The sequence below is a fragment of the Manis pentadactyla genome, chromosome 5 (genome assembly GCF_030020395.1).
Source record: "Manis pentadactyla isolate mManPen7 chromosome 5, mManPen7.hap1, whole genome shotgun sequence".
Lineage (NCBI taxonomy): Eukaryota > Metazoa > Chordata > Mammalia > Pholidota > Manidae > Manis > Manis pentadactyla.
In genome coordinates, this window is record NC_080023.1 from 70,178,164 (window position 1) to 70,205,517 (window position 27,354).

Here is a 27,354-nt window from a genome sequence, read left to right on the forward strand (position 1 = left end):
GGATAACAACAGTACCTATTTCATAAGGTTCATAATATTACAGGAAGCACCTGAACAGTGCATGGCAGATATTAAGCACTCAGTGTTATCCACTGATTCAATCTTTTTGTTCCTCATCCACTGCTAACTTGCTTTACCAAAGAAATGTCAAACAAATAAGTAGGCAGTAGTTTAAGCAGTCATTGGTCTTCTGTGATATGTAGGAAGTCACTTAGCCTCTCAAATCTCTTAGTTTCTCCTTTGAAAAACATGTTTATACCATTTCTCTTCTTACTCAGAAAGCACTGGAGAGGCTGTGCTCTGGATAGTATAGCCAACATGGAGAACTTCTTTATGGGGCACTGAAGTAAGAGTCTTCTTCACCCTCAGGTCACTAGTGTTGTAAGGGTGTAAAGGAATTCATTTATATGATATTATTTTGGAATTAACATAACAGGATAATAATGTAAATAATGCTGAACAAATATAAGATATTGTGAATTTAATTACAGGCCAATCTAAAAGGTACATTTCAATGCTTTCCAAGAAAATCTCCTGTCCTAGAATACATAACAGGAAAAATATATTGGGAAAAAAATATGCACCAAATGAGGTAAATTAAAAGGGAAAAAAGTTGTTGTCACAGGTCCATAATCTCAAAACTTATGAAATCACTTTTACTTCACAGTTATATAAAATAATTCTAGGAAAATGTTCTTTCCTTAAGTGACTACTAAATATTTAACAGAGAAATGAAAATAATAGTAATATAGATATAATTCACATTAGCAAGTGACTGTTTCTGAAGAGACATATAGAAACTTGAAAAAATCAAAAACTATCTAGAAATCAGAGTAAGAGTCTGTTATTTAAAGGAACATTTCTATGAATCCTCTAAAAACAGGAAACTATTTTATTTCTAGTAAAATACGTACCCTATTAAACTCTGTAGGTAATTCTGTACTTGTGCACACTGTATTGGCTTGATTAAACATGAACACATTTGTGAAAGACCAAAGCAAGTAATGTAAGGAGAAAAGTAACATAATAGTATCACATATAATTTAGGTCTACCTGTGCCAGATGAAAATAAGGTAGTCATTAGTTTTCAAGTTCCAGCATTGACTTACCAGTGTCAAGCTTCTCTTCGTGGTTTATTTCCATAACTACAAATTTCTCACAAACTGCAAAGGTTGGTAAAGTAGAAGAAATAAACTGGCCAAACCTTTAAATACAAGAAAAAAAAGGTGATGGATTTTATTTTTTCGATTTTATTTTTTCTCTCCTTAAAACACAGCAAAAATGTGAAAAATGAAAAAACAAAGAAATGAAAAACATAAAATAGTATTTCTTATTTTAACTCATCTTATACAGACCTTTAAGTGATTACATTTGGTTTACTTCCCTTAGGACCATTACAATTAACATGAAATATGTTATTATATTTTAAAGTACAGGGAAGAATATACTTTTCCAGAAATTTGAGTCCTTTAATGCACTAAGCTAAATGATTTCAAGGACCAAACAGTACGATCAAAATTAGAATGTCCTAACATTATCTACATGAATCCACAGTAGCCTTGTAGTTAAGAGCTTGGGTTTTGGAAACACAGGTTGAAGTTAAAATCCTGGCTTTATTCAAGTTTTCGTTACTTGAGGCAAGTAGCTTAACCTCCCTAGGCCTTGGTTTCTTAATTTGTAGAGAAAAATTAAAAACTTGATAGGTTTCAGAGACAATTTTAGCAAACTGATCATTATAGTATTAAGGTAAGATCTAAATTATTGTTCATAACAACAGTCTCCAAAATTTTTAAACTCGTTTTAAATCTGTCAAGTTAAAAAAAAATGTTTTCAAGGTAAATCACATAAAAACGAGTGATTTACATGCTGTATAGAGTAGAAATTAGTCTCCTTGGAATGCTGTAATAAGTGGGTGTGATTTTACCTGACACCTATGCAATTACAAGAAAAGTGGTAGTCAAGTCCAGTTCAAACAATTCTCTACTAGGGAAATACTCTGGTTAGTTTTTTTCCTTCCTTTTTCAGTTAAGATGGGAATTACCAAGTGAATTGTAGAACATTTCTACAGACAGTCCATAAATAGGCATTACACCATATTTCACATTAGCAGCAAAATCATCCTTACATCACATAAAAGGTTTGAATATACAAAAGTAAAATATCACCATCTGTTTGGGTGGTAGAGAGTAAGTATAAAGGAGAGGGCGTGTCCACTATGGGTGTGTGCCTGTGTGTGTGTGTGTACGCTTGTACACATATCTTTGAGAAGTAGCAGGGCTTGGGGAAGAGGGACCAAGAATTCCTGTGTTGAACGGTTTTACACCCGGGATAATTTCTTTGGGCTCATACCCACATCCTTTCTCACCTATATTTTATTATACACCAATGGTAACAACTGGGTTTGTTTAAGATACTGAGACATGCATGTTTTCTGTGCCTTACAAATATCCTGAAGAGTATTAACATTGTAGGTGTTATACAGGCATAGGAACAAATTACACTCATCTCATTCATTTTCACTTCATTGGTACTCTTAGTTAATGAACAAATACAGAAGTTTTCAATACCTGAGCAGATCATTGCTATTGGGAAAACCTTGCAGTAAGAAGCTCAGAACATTACTGATAGCAGCAATGGTAGGCTGGGATAAAGACATATCTCGAAGGGTCAGTAGCAGCTTTGGGATTAGCTGGAATTCCCTCATTAATTTGGCATTCTTTGATGCTTCACTATAAAAGAAAGAAGACTTTATACACTATACTATCATCTCTTCCATAGCTGAACAACTCACTACATCATTATTAACTAATACCTGGATTCTGTGAGCAGCTCAATAAAATGTTCAAACAAGGAAAGATGAAGTTCATAGGGCGCATGGAGCCAGACCTACAATAAAAAGAAAGAATAGTGATATATTTTGGGTTAAAAAGTATTCAAAATGCCAATCAAACAGCACAAATGCAGTATACCAACTTACTTCACTTATATAATTAACTGAATATAACCACTTTACTAATTTTTGCTTGAATAAAAACTGCTTGCATTTAGGACTTCAGGTTCTACTCATAAAGGAATAATTGCTATGATAATTACCCTCTCAGTAAACAACCAAAAAGGCAAGCTTCCCTGGGCTCACTGACTGAGTACTATTAATGAATATACAAAATACACTAGACAGAATGAATACTGAATGCTATATACGGAATACAAGGACTGAATGACTGGAATCCTGTGTGGGTCCAAAACTGGAAATAACCACTGCAAAACAGTACACCCAGCAATTCCTGGAATTCACAAAGGGCTGAGTTCTCGTCTGCACTCTGACCAACCAGAATGCAGAGACTCTGTAATACACAGAGAGCTGGGGAGGGGGTCTCAAAAGTATAATACCAAGTAGTGGGGCCTATTAGTACTGTACTCCAGGTTACTCTAGGTTCATCCTAACAAAGCTTAAAAGCAACCAGAAGGATCAAGATAACTGCAACACCAGAGCAAAGTTCAATACTCTTTTAAAGGAATACAACAAAATCTAGCACTCAACAATGTAGCATTTAGCACCCAGTCAAAAATCACCAAGCATGCAAAGAAAAGGGAAAAAATATGACCCATAAGTAGGAGAACATTCAGTTATTATAAATAGCCCAGAAATGACAGAGATGATGAAATCATCAGAATCTTACATAAACTATTAAAAATGTGCCCCATATATTAAAGAATGTAACAAAGAAAGATCAACATGACGATGAAAGAAATGGAAGATAACCATAAAGATCCAAAATGAACTTCTACAGATGAAAAATATCTAAAATGAGAAATACACTGGATGGGAGTAATAGATTAGACACTGCAGAAAAAAATTCAGTGAACTTCAAGACTTAACAATAGAAACTATTCAAAATGAAGCATGAGAAAAATACTGAAAAAAAATGACTAGATAGAGCATTAGTGACCTGACCCATGGGACAATATCAAGCAATCTAGGATATGTGGAATTGGAGTTAAGAAAGGTTGGGGGTGGGCACCAGGAAACACAGTACAAGAAATAACAGCTCAAAAATTTCCAATTTGATGAAAATGACAAACTCACAGACCTAAAAAATGCCAAGAAACCCCAAGTAGAAGAAACAGAGCAGATAATGGAGTGACTGACATCTTTGAAGTATGAAGAATAAGGAAACATCAATTAGAATTCTATGCAAAAATCCTTCAAAAAAGTAAAAAGACTGACAGGAGAATTTTTTGCTAGTAGATAGGCACTACAAGAAATGTTGAAGAAAGTTCTTCAGGAAGAAGAATTACACAAGATGAAATCTGGATCTACACTGAGGAATGAGGAACTCCATGAACCTGACATATATGGGCAAATTCAGAAGAATTTTAAAAATGTCTTTAAAAGATAACTATGTAAAACAAAAATAAAGTATTGTGGGGATTATGAACATAGAAATGTCTGACAATAGAGCACAAAGGACAGGAAGAGAGAGATGGAGGTACACTGTTGCAAAGATTTTATAGTATAGGCAAAATGATATACTTTGTGAAGATAGATAATTGTTATTCATATATAAGTTCTAGAATAACTGCTAAAACATAAAATGCTTGTATGCTCTGACAATTATTTCACTTATACTTGCCAAATGACTGCCTTAAAAACAGGGTGAATTAAGTACTTACAGGCTACTGTGGTTTGGAATAACTAGGAATGCTAGATGAAGCCATAAAGTGAGTAAGGTAATGTAAAAATGAAGCTGCAATTTTTCAAGAAACTAGATTTCTGATGTTTATATGTTAGACTTTAAGCAGAAATTTGAAACTAAGGATAATCCTTGACTTAAATATATTGATTACCAGATAAAAACAAAGCCAGGCTTGGTTTATATCATAAAGGAGTAATTGCTATGATAATCTGTCCTCATTTTTTCCATGTATCTTTATCTCTGTGCTTTCACAAGTTCTTAATTTTCTTTTTGAATAAGTGACATGATGAGGCCTTAAAAATGAGGTCAAAAGATACAGGAGTGAGAAAGGGGAAAGAAGTGATAGTTATCCTAGCAGGTAAGAGGAGACTTGATATAAGGGCTTGGATTGGGATGTAGCAGGAGAAACAAAGAAGGTGGACTAAATGAAATAGGGAAGTATAATCTATACAGCCTAATATCATACTGTTCATTAACAGGAAGAGGGAAGCTGATTTTTCAATTTCAAGCCTGGGTGACTGGGGGAATGGCGGTGTTATTAATAGAAAAAGAAGTTAGAGGGAAGAACTAATTTGAGAAAGATGTTAAGTTCAGTTTAGGTGTTGCTGGGACATAAAAATGGAAATGTTGAGTAAGAAGTTAGAAACAGGTTTGGAATTCAGATATAAAGCTAGAGATTTAGATTTGAGAATTGGCTCTGCAGAGACGAGTCTGTGAGGCTGGGTGAGAATCTACAGGGGGAAAGAAAACAACAAATAAAGGAAAAGATTAAGAAGCACAGTTAGTTACTTTTATATAAAATAATGGAAATTTCATAGACAGAAAATTATGGGGAAGGAGTGAGAAAGGTAAGAACCAGACAGTGGTGCCTAAAAGAACTTGGAGATGCAAGATGATGGAGACAGGCTGACCTGTGCCTTGAGGTGCTAAGACGTGAGTACAGGCCAGGCTGCTAATAAGCTCTCAGAATAGTGTCAGTAAAGCCAGAAGGGCACACAGTCTGTTTGTTAGGGATTTAAAATAACTGGTAAGTCAGCTTTCAGTAGTTATAAGGAAGAAGAGTTAGGGCCTTGACATGAGAGCTGGCAAATGGTAGGTGCCTGCCTCATTCGGGACAGCACAGACACAAAGGGGAGGAAGACAGAACTGATCTCTGCACAGACAGAGCCTGAGTCTCACAGGCGGAGATAAGTGTGTGTGTGTGTGTGTGTGTGTGTATGTTTAGTGGGGGGCTGTGGGTTGAAGTATATAGTGACAGGTATGCAAAGTGCTGTGAACAAGGAGTTTAAATGGGGAGAGGATACATGGACACATGGGATTAAGTGGTGCCTTGAGAAGACAGAGTGGAAGCTCTTATGGTAGTAAGGCCAGAGTAAGGAAATCTTATTTTGGTGAAATGAATGGTATTTTACTGTGTAGCACCTATTAACCAAAATTTCAGGTCTAGCCCCTATTTATTGAGAAAAAATTTCTATCAGATTTGACAACAATGTTTGCCTCAGGTAGTGCCAGAGGCAGCAGCCAGTGAACTGTCGTCTGGTCTATGCACTGCACCATGTCACTTCTATGCTCTTCGTAAAATCCTGTATCCCTGGGGAGAAGGAACCCATTCATTACCCTACTTTTTGTATTTTACTAATGACACTAACACAAGCATAATAAAATGGCAGAACTTAGAAATAAAATTATTTAAGAGTTAACTCCATCAATATACAGAGTAAGAAATGGATGAACTGATCATACATTACCAGTCAGTGTTTATATACATACTTCAAAATCACAAAGTAGATCCTGGAACGCAGTTGAATTTGGAATAATGGAGGTCTCATGTCCACTATCAACGGTTCCCACCAAGGAAAAAGTCAGATGGAGAATGTGGCTGTTAAGAAGGGAGCGTTTCTTCTTAAGCAGCATTGCCAGCAACTAAAGAAGAGCAAAACCAAATGCCTGTTGGTCAATCATTCTCTATCTGCAGATAGAGATATACATACTGAAGAACCCTATGGAGAGCAATTCCTGAGATTCCTAAACTGATTTCTATATTTTTATTATGGCAATATAGCATTAGAGGAAAGCAGGGCAACCCCATCACTTTATTACTAAAATATCCACTTTTACATAAGCCCTTTCAATTTACATATAAATACTTAAATTGTTGCCATCATGTGTTTACAATTATCTACTGTTTTTCTCTACCTAACATTTTATCAAATGGATTTTTTCTTTTGCAACAGTCTTCATAATTACAATTTTAAAAGGTTGAATGATAGTCTATGGGATGGTTAAACTATTATTACTTACTTACACTCTGTTGGGACATTTAAGTCATTTCTATTTTTTCATGATAAACAATGCTGCAATAAAAATTTTTTAAGTTTTGCAAAACAAAACGTCTACCAAAGTAGTGTGGTTAAACATACTAAAAACAGTAAACTGTTTAATGGTTGTTTCTCTTCTAGTAAATAACTTTCTGTCTAAACCTAGTAGAGATTGTAGATACATGAACACTGCATATTTTTTATCCCACGAGTTTTCAGGAATAGCAATGCCAATCACATTATATAGTGGCTCTCAGATCCCCTACCAGGGTACAAGATGACTGGGTGTAGAGGGAAGAGACAAGGAAACCGTGGAGAGTTACTACCGATTTGGTGGCAGTATCTACAGCAGGTGGTTATATGACCATATTTCATTTTCACTCCTACTTCCATAAAGAAAAGTAACTCCAACTAACAAAGAGTTGTTCTAAAAATATATTCAAATACATCAAAGCTACATGGAAATAATGAACCCTAATTCAAAGGTTTATTAAGTGAGATTTGATGAGATAGGAGAAAAAGGATGAATCAAAATAAAAAAAACAACTAATCATCTCATCTGAAGTATGTGAGTTTTATTAAAAGCTACTGACTTTCTAAGTTTTCTTGGACAACACAATTCTTCCAGAGTGTGAAAAGGTATGAATAATAATGAAAATTGGAAGGGTTTTTTATGCAAAATAAAGTTTTATGCTTACAAACCTGGTAGCCCTTAATTCTTTCCATTTCTTTGCTGGCTAATGGGTTACTCCTGACCACACAAACCAGGGCCTTGACCGCTGCATACAGCCCTTCCACATCAGAGGCCATGGCCACCAGGCCCAGGATGGCTGCAGCACCACCAATGTACTGCAAAGTAGTGGCAACAGGCTTGGGGACAAATGTTCTTACTCCTGATTAAAAGACAGTGAAAGATATTTAAAATGAATTCCCCATGTAAATAAGAACTGAAAAAATCATTAAGTATTTATTTAATTGTAAGCTACACTTAACAAAAAACAAACTACTATCCTAAAAATAAAATTCTATAAAGAAACTCAAGGCAGAATTTGGAAGAAGGTCCTAAATGCTAACGCACACACTCTTAGAGAAGAGCTGGGAATAAGGAGAGAGTAGGCAAGAGCTGGTCTGAGAACAAGCACAAAGGCTCCCACTGCGTGGCTTTGGCCAACTTGCAGAGGTTGTGGGGAGGCATTTCCCAAGTGAGTGAGAATGCTTTCCTAGGTAACGTCGGGAATAAAATGGGGGAAAGCAAAAGCATTTTAACCCCGTGAACTGGGGAGTGGGGCGGAGAAGCCATCCCGGCGAGGATGAAGGATTCCCCATGCAGAAGCCAAGCAGAGCACACTACCGACCATCACTCAAAGCTCCTCCTAATTATGTGATCTGAGTAATAGGTCATCAGTAACCCCAGAAAAGCATAATTATGTGGAAACACAGTACTGGAACTAATGTGTCAATAAAATTTTTAAAAATTCACATTTATTTCTTAACCTTATTTTTTAAAAAAGACATTGTTTGAATGTCTGTCTACTCAGCAAGATTTGAGCTTTTTAAAAATAAAACTAATATGGATTACTTTCTATGTGCTTTGCAGCATTTATTATACTTTCATATATTATGGCACTGGATTTTGAAAACTACCTTCTAAGGTAATGAGGGCCAGTATTACTAGCTTATAGATGAGCAAACTGAAGTCCACAGCATTCCAAAGGCTGGCATAAAGCCACACAATGACAGAACAGGGGCTAGAACCTACTCTCTGAATGCCTCATCCACTGCTCTTCCTACTCTCCCAGGGCTACTGGGAAGGACACAGAGAAATGCTCAGCAAATATTTGTTGAACTGAATAAAGAAAATCTACCATGTACTTGAGCACAAAGGACACTTCTATCAATGCACTGTGGTCAAAAAAGAAGATAAAGTTATGTGTACATCACCGAGACAATAAAGATTGCCAAGGATTGATAAACATGCAGGATTCTGACAGGCACAACACTTTTGTTACTCTAAACAGGAACCAATATTACAGTACTGACTTGCTCATTAAAATACATAATCACTGCTCATGAATTTTGAATGACCCGATTTATGTCTCAGATTCTACTTAGCCAAAAAAATCAAGTCTTTTTAAGCAGAACCCAGGCAGAAGGATCTGCAGATCGCCCACCAGCTCTAACTTACTACTGTGGAGCCCCAGTGCTTATACTCAGGAGCCCTTCTTGCTAGCTCATCTCCAAGTAACAGAGGCACTCATGAGACCCACCACTGCTGCACATGATCACAAAACAATCATCAGTATTTCTAAGTCTGTATGTCTGTCCCTTAAGGGAGTGTGAAATTATACACAAGTATGTAGTCAGTGCTCATCAGTTAAAAGAGGGAAAAAGTTAATGGGATTTTATAAAAGGTTGTAATTTTTAAAGTAGACTGGAGTTTGAGATTGTTACATTAATCTCTAAATATTGAGAGAACGTTACAGGTCAGCACTATAAAGTAACAACGTAAATACCACCCCTCCTGTGAGGAAAGTGATTGCAGAACTGAAGGCAAGTAAAGAAGTTTGGAACAACAGAGACAATGCGACTCACCCAAGTACCCAATCAAGGTAGCCCCAACTGTCCGGGCAGGTCCACTCAGGTGCCCTGCTGAATTGTGGATCACCTTCACAGGAGTGGCATTCTCATGGGAGGAAATGCCTAACTGAAGAACAGGAAAGGAAAAAATGTAACTATAGAAGAACAGTCTGAACATTTTGATTGGTAAAGAAAGAACAAGATTGGATTAGTGACATGTCTTCTCTCTCTCCCTTTACCAGAACATTAAAAGACATGAGCATTCATGTTTTTTAATGTATAAATACTTCCAAAGGTGTGGAAACTAATAGAAAGAAGTTAAAATTCTGTCAGTTATAAGGTTCTCATGACTCACTGCCTCACAGTGTCTCTCATCAGTGAACATGTATTTGCTTAGGTCTATATCCAAGTAAACATCACACAGATGTATCCAAGAGTTTACAGACAAAACGTGAGTACATAAAAGGAATGTTAGATTTTGTGCACACATTCAATGTGCTTTCAAAGCAAATACTAGCATAAGACTTTCTTTTGTTCCCCGTAGAACTACATTTATGTATAGTTTATATTCCTTGGAAGATGGTTTAAGTATTTACAGACAAACCTCTGCCCAAGAGTCATCAACACTTACTATTCCCAAATCCTTTCTTCCAGTCTCTTTTGATTTCCGTCCCTCAGGCTTTGCCTCTAATCAGCCAAAACAACTCGTCAAGCCCCTTGATGACTTCCACCTTGCTGAACCCAAAGTCCTCAGTTCTTAGTCCTAATCTTTCTTGACTGTTCTGGCACATTTGCCCCAGTGAATCACGGATTTCGGCAACCCCAGAACTCTCCTAGCTTTTCTCCTTTCTTGCTGGCTGCTACTTCACAGTCTTCTGTGCTGGTTCTTCATCTCTCCAACTCCACGACCCCGGGACATCCCAGGTCTCAGTCTGTAAACCTCTTCGCTAGCTACATCTGCACTAGTCTCATGCATCTAGTCTCATGGCTTGAAACACTACCTCTGAATATCCGTAACATTCAAACCTCTTACCTGGATCCAGATTCCTATTTCCAATGGCAAAGATCTCTAATATGCTTCTCAAACTTTTCCGAAACATATTTCTCAATATTCCCTCCCCAAACTACTCTTCCTGTAGTTTTCTTCAGATGAGAAAAAGTAACTCCATTTTCCCAGTTGTTAGAGCAAAAAACCTTAAGAGTTATCCTTGACTACTTTCTTTCTCACATTTTACATCCAATCACCAAAAACTGTTAGCATGATCTGCAACTATACCTCAAATCTGATCACTTCCTAGCACGGCCACTGCTATCTGGAGTACCCCACTCTGACCACCATCATTTCTCCTATGAATTATTGCACTGGCCTCAAAACTGGTTTCCCTGCTTCTACCTTTTGTGTCCCTTCAATTTATTCTCAGAAGTCATAGTGATCCTGGTTAAAAAATAAGCCACATTCCACTCCTATGTCTGGAATCCTGTAGTGCTTCTCATCTCACTCAGTTAAAGCCAGTGCTTTTACAACTTCTTATAAGTCTGAACAATGCAGTCCCCATTACCTCTGTAAGTTCCTCTCTCCACCCAGGCCTCCTGTCATTTTGCTTTATCCACACCTGCGTCTCTCACAGGCATGCACTTTCCTCAGGGCTTGTATTTCTGGAATACAACCCCCTCCCCTGACAGGTACATCCCATTCTCCACAGTCTCATGACCTGCTGCCTCATCTCTTTCAAGCATGCTCAAATTTCACTTCTTAGTGAAGTCTTCCCTCATCTTCCTACTTAAATCTACAAGCCTGTCTCTTTCCCCCTCCATTTGATTTTTCTGCATAGCACTCTTCACCTTCCAAAATGTGGATAATTTAGGTTCTTAGTTATTATTTTCTATTTCTTCTACTAGAATGTAAGAACTGTAAAGGCAGGAATTTTTTCTTTATCCACTGTTATGTCCTATACAAAATGGCACCTGACACATAGTAGGTGATCCATAAAAAAAGTTAAGTTATAGCCTTAAAAACAGCAATTGTTTTTAGTTTCTGAAGTTTGATTTCTTAATTGCCAATGAAAATATAAGAATATAAGCCATGCACTAAGAAGGAAGTTTTTCCAAATTAAGCTAAATATTTAAATATATTTTGGCTTAAATGCAAAGCCAAAGAAAGTAAATATAGACAATACATGAGAGGCAATGCTATCAGCTACTACTCAGACTTGGGTGGTACCCACGATGAAACTGAAGCATCTTTCCAGTGAGAATCGGCCACAACTTACCAGGAAATCATTCTGCTTACCTGCTTAGCAATGGCTTTGCTGTCCAATTTGTTGTAAACTTTCCGAATTCTTGCCACTGTCAGGGAAGACACAGAGAGAGTATAGAGGCCAAATGACACCTTTTCCTCTGGTACTAATGACACAGGAGATGGGATGACACCTTCGGATTTTGCATCCTTACCTTCAAAAAATGAATAATCCTTCTCAAAATCATCAGTATTTCTCCTTTTCCTAACACAAATGTTTTATTCTTAGTAACATTTTAAATCGGTAGACTTCAAAATCTACTAAAGAGGAACAAGGGAGCTGAATTTAAAAACTATCTTATTTCATTTTCAGCTCTTCATTTATTTCTTTAATTAGAAATAGAAGTCATCTAGTCATAGAACTTTAAATTCCAAGTTTTACTCTTAAAATATGCTTACCATGTAGCATAAAAGGAAAGAGTTTTAACTGTTATCAAACAAATCACACACTTCCCTCAAGTTCAAAGGAAAAAGAATGACAGTGAGTGGAATGAGACCGGCGGCACTCTGTGTCCTCGCTTGTGAGACCCTCACATATGCCTCTCTATGTTCCTCCAAACAACACAGCAGGGTAGTTAAGAACACATGTTTTGGAGCTAGATGGCTTACATTTCAATCTCTGCTTTACCACCTGAAGATGTGTGACCTATGAATCTCTGTGCCTCAGTTTCCTCATCCACAAAATGGGGATGATAACAATAGTACCTAAGGTCTAGTGCTTCGAGGAGATGAATAAATACATGTGAATGGCTCAGAACAGCTAAGGCCTTCATGCATATTAAGTTACTTGGAACATATTACAGTGCTCTGCAAGTGGTAGCTTTTATTAGACACTATCAAAACCAAGAACTTGAGTGAGAGGCGAATTACTGAGCCACAGGATTTCACCACTGACAATACAGTCACGGTAACTCCTCTGAGAACTTGGAAAGAATGAGAACCAGGGAATGGAGACATCATGGGAAAGAACGCTAGAAAGGAATCATAGCTTAACATCAGTTCCTTTGTTTCTTAGTTCCTTTTGGGAGGGAGGATAACAAGCAGTGGACTGTAGGAGTAAGGGAAAGAGGAAAACTGATGTTAACTGGTCTATCCTTAAGATTATGTGTGTGTTTTGTGGATTTGTCCTCCCTTCCTTTGACCAGAGTAGATACACACTTGAAACTGCTTCATGTAATACAAAAAATTAAAGAAAGAGAAGGTTGAGGTTAGACTTATAGAGAGTATACACCTACATCTTGGATCCAGTAAGAGAAACTGGAAAATCAGTGATCAAGCATGAAGACAAAAGTCAAAAAAGTACAGTATGATCAGCAGAAGAGAGCATTTTGAATAGAAGCAATGGATAAATAATATGCTAAAGAAAAGGTGAGGAGAAAGTCCTTTTATTAAGATAAACAATGTGTAACCTTATACACACACATACACTTACTCATGCATCTACACTGCAGTTGAGATTTATAAAATTTTAAGAACAAAAAATAAGTTACTCACATGGCATACATACAGCCTGAAAGCTCCCAACATAATTTGGTCCTAGTTCATAAATGGTAGTAACATTTGAAGGAGGTAAAACTTCTTCCAGAAAATGTGTGGGTCCCAGGCGCCAAACCAATGAAGCAATTTGGCGTTGGGCAGGTGGAGTACCAATGTACGCATAGACTGTGCTAACCACTGGGGGATTTGCAGAACCAGACCCCCCAGGAGTACTGTGAACATAATGAAGCTGTAAAGAAAATGAAAGAAAATGTGTGAAATATGACAAAAGAAAAAACACTTTCCCCAGGGAAATAACCACTGGTTGTATTTTCATTATCCCAACAAGGTCATACAACTTTACGAATGTGCAAAAGCAATTGGGCTGAAAAACTTAAGGGCAGACCAGGATTCTGGAAGTCGGAAATTTGTTATGCAACTCTCTAGTACAGATATCCTTCCTAATTCTAGAAGGGTCCACATTCAAACATAAGGATACTGTTATTGTCTGGTTGGTTTGCAAATCAAATTAATCACGTTTTGATGAAACTTTTTTGGGGGTTGATATAAAAAGACAGCTTTCCAATTATGGGATTTAAGTAGTCTGAAATTAGATATGTTACCTTCAGTGTGAGTGTGTTAAATAAAATTATTCATGAAAAGTGTTGTATAATTGGTAAAGTGCTATAAAAAATTAGAAAAATGAATAGTCTATTATACATTATAATAAGTACACATATTTCAATCTCAATGTAAAATACATTCCCAGATTTGAGATTACACTACTGTTTACTGACAAGGTGCTTAAAAATATAAAGAGTATAAGAGAGAAGGAAATCAAGTAGTTCTTGTGGTATAGGGAGCTTTCATCACTTGGTGGAATGGAGGACACTTCCATCGATTGTCTGGTCATTACACATCTTGGCTCCAGATCACATCTATTAATCCATGTATTGAAGAACAGATCCTGATGATGTTAATAGTATGAGTGTGAAGACCAAAAGTTCACAGGCACAGTGATGATGACAATGTAAATATATCAAGAAAGAATCTCCCATGTCTCGAATCTAGAAGCCGAGGACATTTATATTTTCAATAATACTAAAAACAGTAAAGGGACAACCTACTGGGGAATCTACAAACCTATTTCAAATGCAATCATGTATACATAAGAAAAATAAATTACTGTCTGCACAGACTGCAACTAGGGTTTATCACATTGAAACATAATGACACAATAACAGCGTTATGCACTCAAGGAAGATGTTGACTTCACTGCTTTTTCCACTTTAATTCACACAAAAAGACAAACTTTGCCTTTGTTGCTTCTGAACACTATCACTATAAAAATGCGTACCACATTTTAGGGGTTAAAGAATTTGAAGATTCTGAGTTCAGCAGAAAGTAACTAGCAGCATTCACCCTGATTCAAAAAGGAACTCCCAATTCTTTACTGGTTACTTCAACTTCCTTGCCTCTCTTCTGACTACTGTGTAGTAGCTGCCTAGAGTAAATGTAGGCACTCATTCCATCAACACACAGTAAGGGACCACTACTTATGAGGGGCTGATCAGGGTCATCAGAAAACAAAGACAAATAAAAACAATGCAGATCTAAAGTCCAGAATCTACTGGACTGCATACAGTAATAACAATGAAGTGACAAAATAGCATGTTCATCATTTATTTAGGCATTCCTCAACTGGTGCAACTATGTGGCAGAGTGCTGATTCTCCAGTGAGGTGACAGGAGTTAGTCAGCCACGTGACTCTAATGGATTGGTCTAATGGGTACGAAATGTTAATTCAAACTAACGAGAGTAACTTTTAAAAATCCCTGCAAACACACACACACAGACATAAACACACCCAGCCCTAAACTACCCTGTAAAGCAGCTGAGATCTGCGAGCACAAGCGTGTTTACCTTCACAGTGCTGACAAGCTGTCCATCAATATAGAGGGCCGCAGTACTGTTTTTCAGCATGCCTTTGCTCATCACCAGAACCAGATGATGCCACTGGCCCTCAACTATAAGTTCTCCACATCGAAAGCGAGCACAGCATGGGAGAATTTCATAAAAAGAGGATTCTTCACTAAAATCATCAACTAAAATAAAGAGGGCAAAAAAACTCAACATCATCCTCATTCTAACAACCATTCATATCTAGACCTTGACTTTATGTTAAAATAACATGATAATGTAAATGAAAACACCCTGTTTTTCAATAACTACCTGGGGTGATAAGTACAAACTGGAAGATATTTTGCTTTCTTCTGCTCCAGATATTATACAGTTATAATCAAAATGAAGTTATAATGGCTAATAAAATAAGAACTAAAATAAAACAGATAATAAAGTTAAAATAGACAACAAAAGGAGTAGAATTGATTATTATTACCTGTCATGGTCTGTTTATAAAGGTCTGTTCAAATTCTAGAACACGCATTTGATTATAGCATTGGTTAGAAAAAGAAGCAAAAAAAATTAACTTTATTCTTGCTCTATGCTCTGCTCAATGATACAAGTGGCTAATGAACTGTTCTTAGTCTGTGGTTTTACTGCCCTGACCCTCTGCTTGACAATAGCTGGAGGTAAAGAGGTGATTTATGGAATGGAGCAGTATTTGTTGATCTAAGTTTCCTGCTTCACCAGAATGTTTTCTAACATTCTGCAATCACTTCCTGACTACAATCTGGCTTCTCTTTGCTACCCAGTAGGCTGACAGATCATGCTAGGAAACAATGGGTTTATATTAATTTAATCTTAATGTTAGGCTAATTAAAAATTACCTTTTCTAAGTATTCAAGAAGGGGTGGGATAGCAGTGAAAATCTGTATGTTAAAACTCATTCCTCTGGGCATAGAAGCCACAGGGCATATATATGCAAAGAAATAAAAAGCTAACCATTTCAAACAATAAGGCTTCTCTCTCACTTACCAACTTAACATTTCCCTGTATGGCCCCGGAAGATGACTGGTTAGCCAGAGATGGGTAAGATTCCTCAAGGGAGGAACAACCTAAGACAGGCACAGTCGCAGGGGGGTCATCAGGTGAGAAATTGGGGATCAACAGAGGTGAGGCTTAGAACCTCACCCCCCCTGTTCTGAGAGAAATCTTCTGCATATGTGGATGTTTTATTGCCCTTGTCTAGCTTGGATTAACACATAGTCTACAGGCACACACCTGATCATCTACATTTGCTCTCTTACAACACTAAACTATGTTTTCTACCTTTATGTTGTATCTACCTACCACTTCAGCATCTTATTAAAAATAATAAAGAGAGAAATGTGGTATCCACATATAAATCAAGTATAAAAATCAAATGTGTATTCATATTTGAACTGACTGTTTATAGTTCATAATGCATGAGCAAAACCAAAAGTTTCTGTGATGACTGCCCTTGTACTGTTCACCATGTAACTTATTCACTATGTAAGAATTTGTTCTCCATGTAAGAACTTGTTCGTTATGCCTCAGAAGATTGGAGACTGACGAAAATTAGGCTTGGGGTGGATTAATGATTGTGCATTGAGCATTGACTCCCCTATACAGAATTTTATTGTTGTTAACAACCATTTGATCAATAAATATGAGAGATGCCCTAACAACAACCAAGAAAAAGTACACACTTCCAATTGTAAAATAAATAAGCAACCGGGATGTAATGTATAGATAGCATAAGGAATATAGTCAAAATATTGTAACAACTTGGTATGGTGATAGCTGGTACTTAGAATTATCATGTATATAAATGTTGAATCACTGTGTTGTACACCTGAAACTAATGTAATGTAATACTGTGTGTCAACTACCCTTCAATAAAAAATAATTATCTAAAAAAAAAACTCATTCCTTCCCCTCCGCCCAAAAAAAAAAAAAACCAAGCTAATCTATAACCATGTCCCTTAAAGCAAATCCACCATTTTACAGTACAAACTCTTACAAGTGAATATACCACAAGTTAAAAGTTTAAACTATACGTAGAACTACAAATATACTATTAATTTCAATTTTGGGAATCTGAAAATTATCTGCATATACTGAAATGCCAAAATTATATTTTAAAATGACAATTAAGAATATACAGTATTGATGAGTTAAGACTACTACAAAGGCAGAATCTTATCCACAGATGACCTAATGTAGAAACAGAATTGAGTAACTAGGCACAAAGTAGTGTCAAACAACTTTGCAAGGTCTGGTGTAATGAATCAAGGAATATTAAAGACAAGATAAAAGGCATGGGTGAAACTAGGAACTCCCCCCACCTCCTTTCCCTGATTAATATACTGAAACTTCTCAAGGACTGTAGAAGATACTACTTGTAAAAATTTTCTGAGTCTCTTACTCTGACTCAGGCTTACACTTAAGTCATGTCTACCATTCAGTGGTATGTGTCAGGATATTGTGGTGAGCCAACTGGTTTCTGAGGACTTTTAATTAGCTAGGCATCTTAACCAGCTACAGCTGTTCAAAGGATGGAATCTTACAGTATTAATGTTATTTACAGTACTCATGTATGTTACTGTAACTTCTGGTGATATATGGGCTACAGTACTCTTGCAAATTACATTCAGTCAAAATGATAATTAGAAAATATTTTCATAGTTCATTGAAATACCCCTAGATCCATTCCTTAACTTTTCCAATAAATTCTATACTCTTTCCAAATTTTCCATTATTATTTACTTTTCTCACTTCTTCCCTTTTAAGCCATCTATATATTTTTCCCTTTATTTTTCTTCTCACTCATTCGTTTATATTTTTAAATATTTGTGAGCCTAATATGTGCTAGGAACTGTTTTAGGGGACATGACTACCTAGATTACAAATAACACTGGGTGTAGGAGCTTACAGTTCCAGCATGGTAGACAAAAACAAAGAATTAAAATCTATGAAGTCCAGATAAATGATAAAGAATATTAAACAGGGCCTATGATCAGAGGTGTAGGGAGAAAGGGAAGATCCAAAGAATATTAAGGGGGCAGAATACATTAAGACTTAGTGGAAGGAAGGGTATTTTTAAGGTTGACTTAGGGTTTCTAGCTGGGCTAAATGGCAGTAGGGAGTGTCATTTACCAAGACAGGACAACAGGAGATGCAGGTTTTGTAAATAAGAAACATTACAGAGATGTTTACAGTAGACTATTCATATGAAGATGTCTAATATGCAGTTGGAAATATGAGGACAAAGCCTGGAACACACAAAAATTTTAATTTCAGAATCCCTGAGACAAAAAGACATAAAGCGAACAGAAACAGATGGTTTTTTTTTCTCATGAAGAGCAGGTTAAGTGCAAAGATTGAAGACTATCCTTGCAGGGTGCTGATTTTAGGGGAAAGATGGAAGAGAAAGTTGTTGAAGGAAACTGCAAAAAAGAAGTCAGAGAAATAGTGAAAGAACAAGAGAGTAGATATCCTTAACTGCAAGACTAGAGACAGTTTTAATTCGGAGAAAAATATCAATGGGAACAAATAACACAAAAGAGGCAAATAAAGTATCCTAACAAGAATTTTACAGCAATTACTGTATTGATGCCTAATTTTGTGCTACATGATGAGGAACACTGAGAAGCCCTAAAATCTAATTGGGGAGCTAGTATTCATATTTAATTATTATGTGAATACCAACCACATGTGAAGCAATATATGGTAGTTAAGACAAAATTAGAAGATGATAAAAGAAAAGATGTATATTTATATATAAATGCTTATATTCAGAGCAGATAAAATTCAGTTAGTTGAAATTTATATTTTATGTAATTTACACCATTAAGGAAGATCCTCAATGTTTTGAGTTTGAAGTTCTATCGTATAGCAATGTAACATTATGACATGTTGGAGGGAATTAGAATTGTTAAAGAGTATGTATTAAGTCTTGAAGGTAAGTGATGGATAAAGTAATTAAAATGTTATTGTGTCTAGCACAGAGTGGCACATATGGTAGGCAGGTGCTCAATGAATATTTATTAGTTAAGCAGAATTCACAGCCAATGAAAATCCTTACTAAAATATATCAAACAAGCAATCTGCTTTCCTAGCAAAAGCTGTTATTTCTTGGCAAGTAGAGATGAATCCTTATTTTAGGAGCTCTTTCCACTGTTTTCTATCTAAGTCTCTTTTGCAAGTGCCTTAAAATTCACTGGGAAACAATATTCAAGATTTCACATAACCTGTTCTACCCTGTAATTTAAAATGGAAAACAATTACTAGCTGGATCTTAAACATGAATATTCAAATGAAGTTTAATACTTTTAATAAATCACAAGAAGCAAAAGAAGACACTGACCATAGTTTTGGAGTAGTTCCTCTTTGGTGGAAACAATCAGAGATCGGTCTTTTGCTGACAGAACTATGGCAAGGCACACGTAATGCTGCTCAGAGGAATTTGCTCGGCGCACAACAGTAAGAAGTCTGACGGGGTGGTTATTTGGGGGAGAACTAAAATGTTCAATACAAAACCAGCTAGAATAGCTTAAGCCAGATGGAGGAGGGAAGAACCTTTCACCTAAGAATAGAAAAATAACAATGGAAGAGTTTGTGCCAATTTTTATTCACATTTTAAAAAGCAGCTAAAAAAGCAATGAACTCTAAGAAATATATATAATCTACTAAAAAAACAACCTCATAAGCAAAGAAAGTAATAATTACCGGAACCAATGCCACTGATCACAGCACAATCAGTGAGACCTGTTGTTACGGCATTGTTTGTAGGGGCGTTATGAGGGGCCAAACTGGGCAAGAAGAGGCAGCTATTAAAGAAAAGATGACATACATATTAGAGACCAACTGTTTCCGACTCATTATGCCCTCACTACAGTGAAATGAACTGCCATTTTTCAAGGGTAACTAGAGACAGGAGATCATGGAATACTGGTTGCCTAACAAAATCCCTCCCTTCTTTTAATTATGAGTGAGTAGCAAAAGATATACATTAAAAATTTCTGATAGCATCATTTTTCATTTAAATTACAATTTACAAGTATATTTATATACCTTATTAAATTGTAATTTACTAAGTATAATTTACATACAGTAAAACTGCATCAATGTATATAACTCTTGTTTAAGACATTGGAATAATTTCATAACCACAGAAAAATTCCCTTGTGTCCCTTTTCCAGGGAGTCACTCTCCTGTTACCACTGTCTGATTAATTTTGCCTATTCCCAAATATGTTTTAATCCACTGTTTGGGAAGAACCCACAAAAATGTTCTTAAAATAGAATTTGTAGTTTTAGGTCAATGTATAAGAATCCCACAAACAACCAGTATAGACAGAGATCTGTTCTATTGGCATCTGTGTCTATTTCAAGGCTGAAGGACTCTAAAAACACTATATATATTCTTTGTTGCTTCTGCTACTAGAGCCTTTTCTGCCACTTGAAATTGATAGTCACTGGATATTTATAATCTATAAGATACTAAGCTAGGTACTTAGAGGGAAAGAAGATGATAAAACCCAGTTAAAGAGTTTTTAATCTAACTTCCACTTGCATATTATCTATAAATTTACTACACTGAATCAGGGGTTGGCAAGCATTTTCTGGAAAGTGCCAGACCATAAGTATTTTACATATTGCAAACCAGATAGTCTCCACAACTCAACTCTGCCACTCTACTACGAAAGCTGCCAGAGACAAGACATACATAAATGAGTGTGGCTCTATTACAGTAAAACTTTATTTACGGAACATAAAACAAAATTTTCAAAAACAGATCTGGGCCATGAGTCTCAGACTGCTGACTCCTTTACTACATCAATTTATTTAGTACAATAAATAATTTAAAATAATTTAATCTAAAAATCTTAAAATAACAGGCTCAAAGAACTCATCAATTGAAAATATATAGTATTATAGTATACTTTAATCAAGTAGATTTAAAAGCAAAGATCTATTTGTCAAAGGCAAGCATGAGGCATAAAATAATAAGGCTTTGCTACCTTGAAAATTCCTTACCCAAACCCTTCAAGGGATGTGTCAAATTCAACAAAAGCTGGAGTAACTGATGACCCATGAAGTCTGATGTCATGTGGGGTTGTCATGGAGACCAGACACTTTACCCTGGTCAAAGGTACAGTACTTCCTTCTGCAGATTTTACCAGGCTCTTGCTTATCCGGTAATGGTTATCTTCATGCAAACTGAAAACATTATCAGAACCCAGACCTTCCACAGATGTGATCATACTACCTGTTAAGTCAAAGAAAATCTCTTGAGAAAAATCTCATGTTGATTTCTACGTTACAAAGCTGACTTTTTTTGAAATACCACTCTTCAGTTTGAAAATACAATAATTTTAAACACCAAAGCTATTATCCAGTTTTAATGTACTTTACAGTAATTTTTAAACTTAAATAGCATGTGTTTCCTTTTTTAGTTATTACTAAAGTAATAAACACATGGCAAAAGTACAGGAAATACAGAGTAGAAATAATAAAAATTACCAGTAACTATTATCTAAGGGATTGCTACAGTGTAGTTTTATTATAAATTACATGTATAATGAACATATTTTTGATGCACTGAATGATGTTTGAAGTATTAAATGTTTATAAAACCAGACTTTTCTATCACAATATTTTTATTATTTCTCTTTGAGAAGGAAGTAAAATATCCTAGAAGCATTATAATGGAAAGAAACAGGTCATCTTTCTCATAAAAAATATCATAAATAGCAGAAACTTGTCTCTCCCATCTTCCCCCATTTTTAGTTCTTCCATTGTAACTATTAAAATTAAATGTGATAACAAAAGTGCTTAAATTTAAAAATACCTATATGCATATAAATAGTAATCATTTCAAGAATTAAAAGAAAAATTTTTAATAAACTTCTACTTTTCAGGAATAATTACAAGTGGAGAAAATATTCCCTCTCAAGATAAACTACATAAATGTAACTATTGCCCTCTTAAATGTGCTAAGCATTCAGGCCACCATAAAAAATATTTCAATATTCTTTTAGAGAAAGGAACTACTTTTATTTCTACTATTTGCAAAGAAAATCACAATTCAATTCTAAGAACTATGTAAAGTACAAAAAAAAACAACAAAATTACACATCTACATTATTTGACATGACATACATTAATCGACATGAAAACCTGCAATACTTCTGTTTTTCAATATAACTGTGTTGGGGCTAAAGAGATCTTAAAAGTTTCCAAAATACAGTATTCAATAGTCACTGATAATAATCTGCAGGAAGAAAAATTAAGATTGAAATAATGGTAGGAGGTTGTCTAATCCCTGATTCTCACCTGAAAAAACAAGGGGTTGAACTCAATGATCACTGCATCCTTTCGGAGCAGCCAGTCTACTTTTCTAAGTTTATTCTTTCCTGCTGCATTAGTAATGGTCACATCAATCCGTCAAAACAAATGCCTTATCTCTATGGCTAGCAATGATATAGAATGAATTGTAAAGTAAAAAAATGAATCAAAGAACAGGATTAACAATGGCTGGAAATCCAGTGCAAGTGATTCCCGTGCACCTGAGCTCTCTACTGAGAAGCCTCCTTCCCTACGGACTCTGCACTAATTCTTGCCAATGTGCTGGGATGTCAAGGCCCACATGCACACCAAAAACACCTCACTTCTAAGTTCTCTGATTGCCTTTCCTCCAACGAGCTCTGCTGCTACTTCACTCCAGAGCTACAGTCTGGGGCATGGACTTTTTCTTTGCTCTTTTCACTGCTCCGATTTTGATTGTCATCACTTATCCACCCGACCAGCTTCCCCCAAACCCTCCAGTTCTCTCATTCCTTTCCTCTCACTCCATTTCCTTTTTGGCCTAGTCATTATTTTCCAGTCCAGTGATAAATCTCTTTTATCCCAGCCTATCACTAGCTGCTTGGCTTCACTTCTTTCCCTATCCATACTATACTCTTAGATGTAGCTCAACTACTTTTCTCAGTATTTTAAATTCTGTGTCTCCCTTAGCAGAAACTGCCTAATTAGCAGCAATTATGCACCTAATTCTCATCTCTTCCAGATTGCTTAATTACATCAATGATTCATTCCCTGGCCCCATTTGTCCCCTTCTTCAGTCAACCAACCACATTTTGTATTTCTCCATTTAAGTAACAACACACAACAACAAAGCCTTCTTTTACTCTAATAATCAAACTTCTTAAAATAATATTCATCCCCCAGATGATTTTCATTTATAAAATAAACCAAAAACAGGAACTTCAAAGGTCATCTTTGAATGACCTTTGAAGTTACTTACTTCTCATCTCTGGCTCATAACTCAGTGAACTTGGTTTGTGGACCCTATATTGTTTTAACAATTTTTTGTCCCAGGCACCACAATTTAATGGACTTGCCAAACGCAAAAATTCCCTAAAGAAGAGAAAAGGCAAAGTTATTCCTTGAGTGAGAAACATTACTATGTGGGTTTTTCTTAACCCACCATTAGTTTGGAGACAGTTAAAAAACATAAATCACAAATAAAGTCCAACGATTTTTAAGAAAGTTCCAAAAATTTTTATAAAAAAGGAGTACTTTAACAGCAGAAAAAAATTATAAAGAGAGCTGCTTATATTCTGAAAGTGACAAGGCAAATGACTGTATTTTTTGTAAGGAGGGACAAGATGACTTACATTATCAAATGTTTGGATATTTTTCAAAATGTTGTTTCATTCCTAAAACTGAGTGTGCTACTTCACTTGCATTAAGAAAGGTTATTTAAGTATGTATTTCTTGGATAGTGACACTATAGAAGGTATACCCATTCTAAGGAATAATACTCAGCAAAAAAATAAACTATTGACACATAACAATTTGGATGCATCTCAAAGGCATTGTAAGTTAAAAAAAGCCTATCTCAAAAGGTCATTATGTATGATTTCATTCATATAACATTCTCATAGTGACAAAATTATGGAGATGAAAAACAGATTAGAAGTTTTGAGGGGCTAGGATGGTGGAGATTAGAGGAATGGATGAAGCACTAGGGAGGTCTTTGCAACACCCCAATTGTGCAGTGGTTACATATATCTAGGATAAGTGGATAAGTAACAGAACAGGGACTATAGCAGGTATTGTACCAATGTCAGTTTCTTCGTTTTGATGTTATTACTATAGTTACTTAAGATGTGACCACTGGAGGGGACTTAGGAAAGGCTCACAGAACCTCTCAGACCTATCTTTACAACTTTCTCTGAATAGCTATTTAAAAATAAAAAATTTAAATAATTATTTCTTCAAAGAATCCTTATATATGAAGAGTTCTTAAATATAAAGTAGATGCAAATCATAAAAATTTGACTTTATTTTTAAAGATAAGTGAAGAGTTCACTAGATTCAAGTGGAAGAAATGACCAATGTACAGAAACATCCTTTGTTTACTAACGAGATTTATCTGTTTTTTAAGCATTTTGTCTATTATTTTGGTGTGTTTTGTTTTTTGCCTATAGATACCTGAATATACATCTATGAAAATAAGAACTCTTGAAATTAAGACTCTGGGAACTACCATTACTAATTGTGGCTTATTTGTATGTGAAAAGGAGAATGTACTGACCTGAGTACCATGGGCTCCAGAGCCTGAGAGGCTAATCGCTCAAACATCCGCTGGAGGGGTGGGTGCAGAGAGTGGTCCTCATCGGCCAGCGCAGCACTACACCGCTGTAGCAGCCGGGCATGAAGCCCCGCTTCACACATGACCTGCTGGTTTCTTTCTGTGTGTACCAGGGATTGTAAAATGTTTGCCACAGCAAGTTGAAGGTCCAAAGCATGCTAGAATTAACAAAGAAATATATGCTACCAGGGCATTCTTAGTAAGATAGGTGATAATTCTCTCCCCATGTAGCACATCTTTAAATAAATAGGTCTCTCCATGCTTTGTGCTACATCCAGGCAGCTGGCTGAGGGTGATGCAACAACTCCAGAACAGGGCTCGGTAAGCTCTCCCTATTCTTATTTTACTACAGGCTTAACCAGCTGCACTCCATTCTCTTTCAAGTCTTATAACAAGACTATGTAACTAATGGTATTACTATTTTTGTAGAAATAGTGGGTGGAGACTTATTCATGGTGGGTCAGTAACCAGTTTAAAGGAAGGCCTGCTGTTGACATTTGTGACATTTTAGGCATTAAAGGCTGGACAACACTTGAACAAAATAAGTCACCACAACTCCAATTCACCCAAACTCAATTGCTATTCAGTCAAAACAGATAAATAGCCTCCAAGTGATATCTTCAGTCATTTTTCTTTTTGTACTATTTATTAACAATTCCCACTGCTGAGCTGGATTTCCAGAGAAACAGATTTTAGCACCAGATGTCTTGGTTGCATTTGTAACAAATGAACTGTATTCTAAAACATACATATCTACCATTCATGAAGAAAGTTAGGACTCAAACAGAAAAATCTGCTTTCTTTCCTTTACCTACTTAAGTACTGACACATCACCCTTTCCATCTTCCTGGGCCCGCTCCCCTGATCATGCAGCCACACACAGGCCAGTCCACTCCTTATAGATAGGGAAGAACTAACGTCCACGCTTACTTCTGGCTGTGTCACTGACCCAACAGAGGCCAGGAGGTCCAACATAGCGAGCATGGCTCCAGGGTGGATGACGACGGCATCTGAACTCGGGAAAGAGGAAGTTGCCACGTGCAGTTTCAGGTCAGTAGCATTTTTAGGAGGGTAACTGGGAGGAGTTGAAACAGAATGATATGCATGCCTATAAAAAAGAAGGATAATTTGGTATTTAATTCTAACCATATTTTCTGTACATTTTCTTCATCTTCTGTTACCTTTATTCACGATAAGCAAAAAAGCCTTGTAATTCATATTTACATTACAAAACACTTTAAGGTAGGAGATAAAAAAAGCAATGTATTACCAATTATTAATGTCACATACAGACAATTTAACTATCAATTCTTCTGGGTTTTTATATGTCTTCACCATTTCCTATTTGGATTGTTTCACTGAAGAATGGCACATAATGACTACTGCTAACACTGCACTATAGTATATCTGAAAGTTGCTAAAAGAGTAGATCCTAAAAGTTCTCATAGTGAGGATAAAAACATTTTTCTTCCCCTTGTATCTGTATGAGATGATGGATGCTAGTGAAACTTACTGTGGTAATCATTTTGCAAGATATATAAGTCATTGTGCTACACACCTTAAACTTACAGAGTGCTGTATTCAATTATAGCTCAATAAAGCTGGGGGAAAATGGCACCGTACATACTGGAAGATGTCAGAGTAGGTGAAGGCATAGTTAAAACTCTAGGAAAGGTGATAATTCTAACAGGTGATGAGAGCATAAGTAAAATCCCTCAAGAGATTTTTATTTTGAAACTACCTGTTTTTTTTTTTAACCTTTCCTTAAACCATAGGTAAAATAATCAAGACTAACAAGATCAAAGTGGCCTACTTTATAATGGGGTCAACTGAGTCAGGGTTGGCTCAGAATCTTGGCTACCTGACAATAAATATATTAAGCATCAAGGAGTTTTCCTTTAGCTTCTTGGAACTACATTCATTTCCTTTTGCATTATCCTCCCTACCACTGAAAATATTCATCGCAATTTTTAAAAACTTAGAAAGCATGTTTTACACAGTAAGTTTCTTTGAGTTAGAAAGCCTAGACATGTCCTGAACATACATTTCTTCTCATCAATGACCCCCACTCTCTATTTCATATTCTTCTTCTACAATTCATGAGTTTTGCACATTTTGTATCTCAGCACCAGGAAACAGATGCTTGTGGCTTCAGCCTATGGGAGCTCTTTGTTCTGATGAATCAGTTCCAGATTGATTTGTCTAAGGTGGAGCTCTGTCTCCAAGAGCAGTGCAGTTTCAGCTCTCTGGCACAAGAGCAGCTTGGGAAACAGATGCTTTAAGTCATTGATTTAGTGGCAAAGAATTGGCACTGCATGTTTAAAAAAAAACATATCATTCTCTTTTTAAGAGATTCTAGGAAAGTACTCAGTTTCCTTTATAAAAAAGGACACGGACTCTCCTA

At 36.1% G+C, this 27,354-nt stretch overlaps 1 protein-coding gene across 8 annotated transcripts in view; it reads right to left on the reverse strand.

Moving 5' to 3' along the window:
* WDFY3 (WD repeat and FYVE domain containing 3) overlaps positions 1-27,354 on the reverse strand; it is a 275,767-nt gene that overhangs the window by 88,304 nt on the left and 160,109 nt on the right. For all 8 annotated transcript variants that reach the window (XM_036906343.2, XM_036906345.2, XM_036906342.2 and 5 more), the window contains 15 exons: positions 25,881-26,058; positions 24,894-25,108; positions 23,598-23,710; positions 21,329-21,560; positions 20,019-20,119; positions 19,657-19,875; positions 15,288-15,469; positions 13,383-13,614; positions 11,883-12,043; positions 9,608-9,719; positions 7,718-7,908; positions 6,468-6,620; positions 2,813-2,886; positions 2,568-2,729; positions 1,110-1,204 (listed from right to left, as the gene is read on the reverse strand). In XM_036906343.2, coding sequence (XP_036762238.2) covers positions 1,110-1,204; positions 2,568-2,729; positions 2,813-2,886; positions 6,468-6,620; positions 7,718-7,908; positions 9,608-9,719; positions 11,883-12,043; positions 13,383-13,614; positions 15,288-15,469; positions 19,657-19,875; positions 20,019-20,119; positions 21,329-21,560; positions 23,598-23,710; positions 24,894-25,108; positions 25,881-26,058 — 2,420 coding nt within the window. The remainder of the gene's footprint in view (positions 1-1,109; positions 1,205-2,567; positions 2,730-2,812; positions 2,887-6,467; positions 6,621-7,717; positions 7,909-9,607; positions 9,720-11,882; positions 12,044-13,382; positions 13,615-15,287; positions 15,470-19,656; positions 19,876-20,018; positions 20,120-21,328; positions 21,561-23,597; positions 23,711-24,893; positions 25,109-25,880; positions 26,059-27,354) is intronic.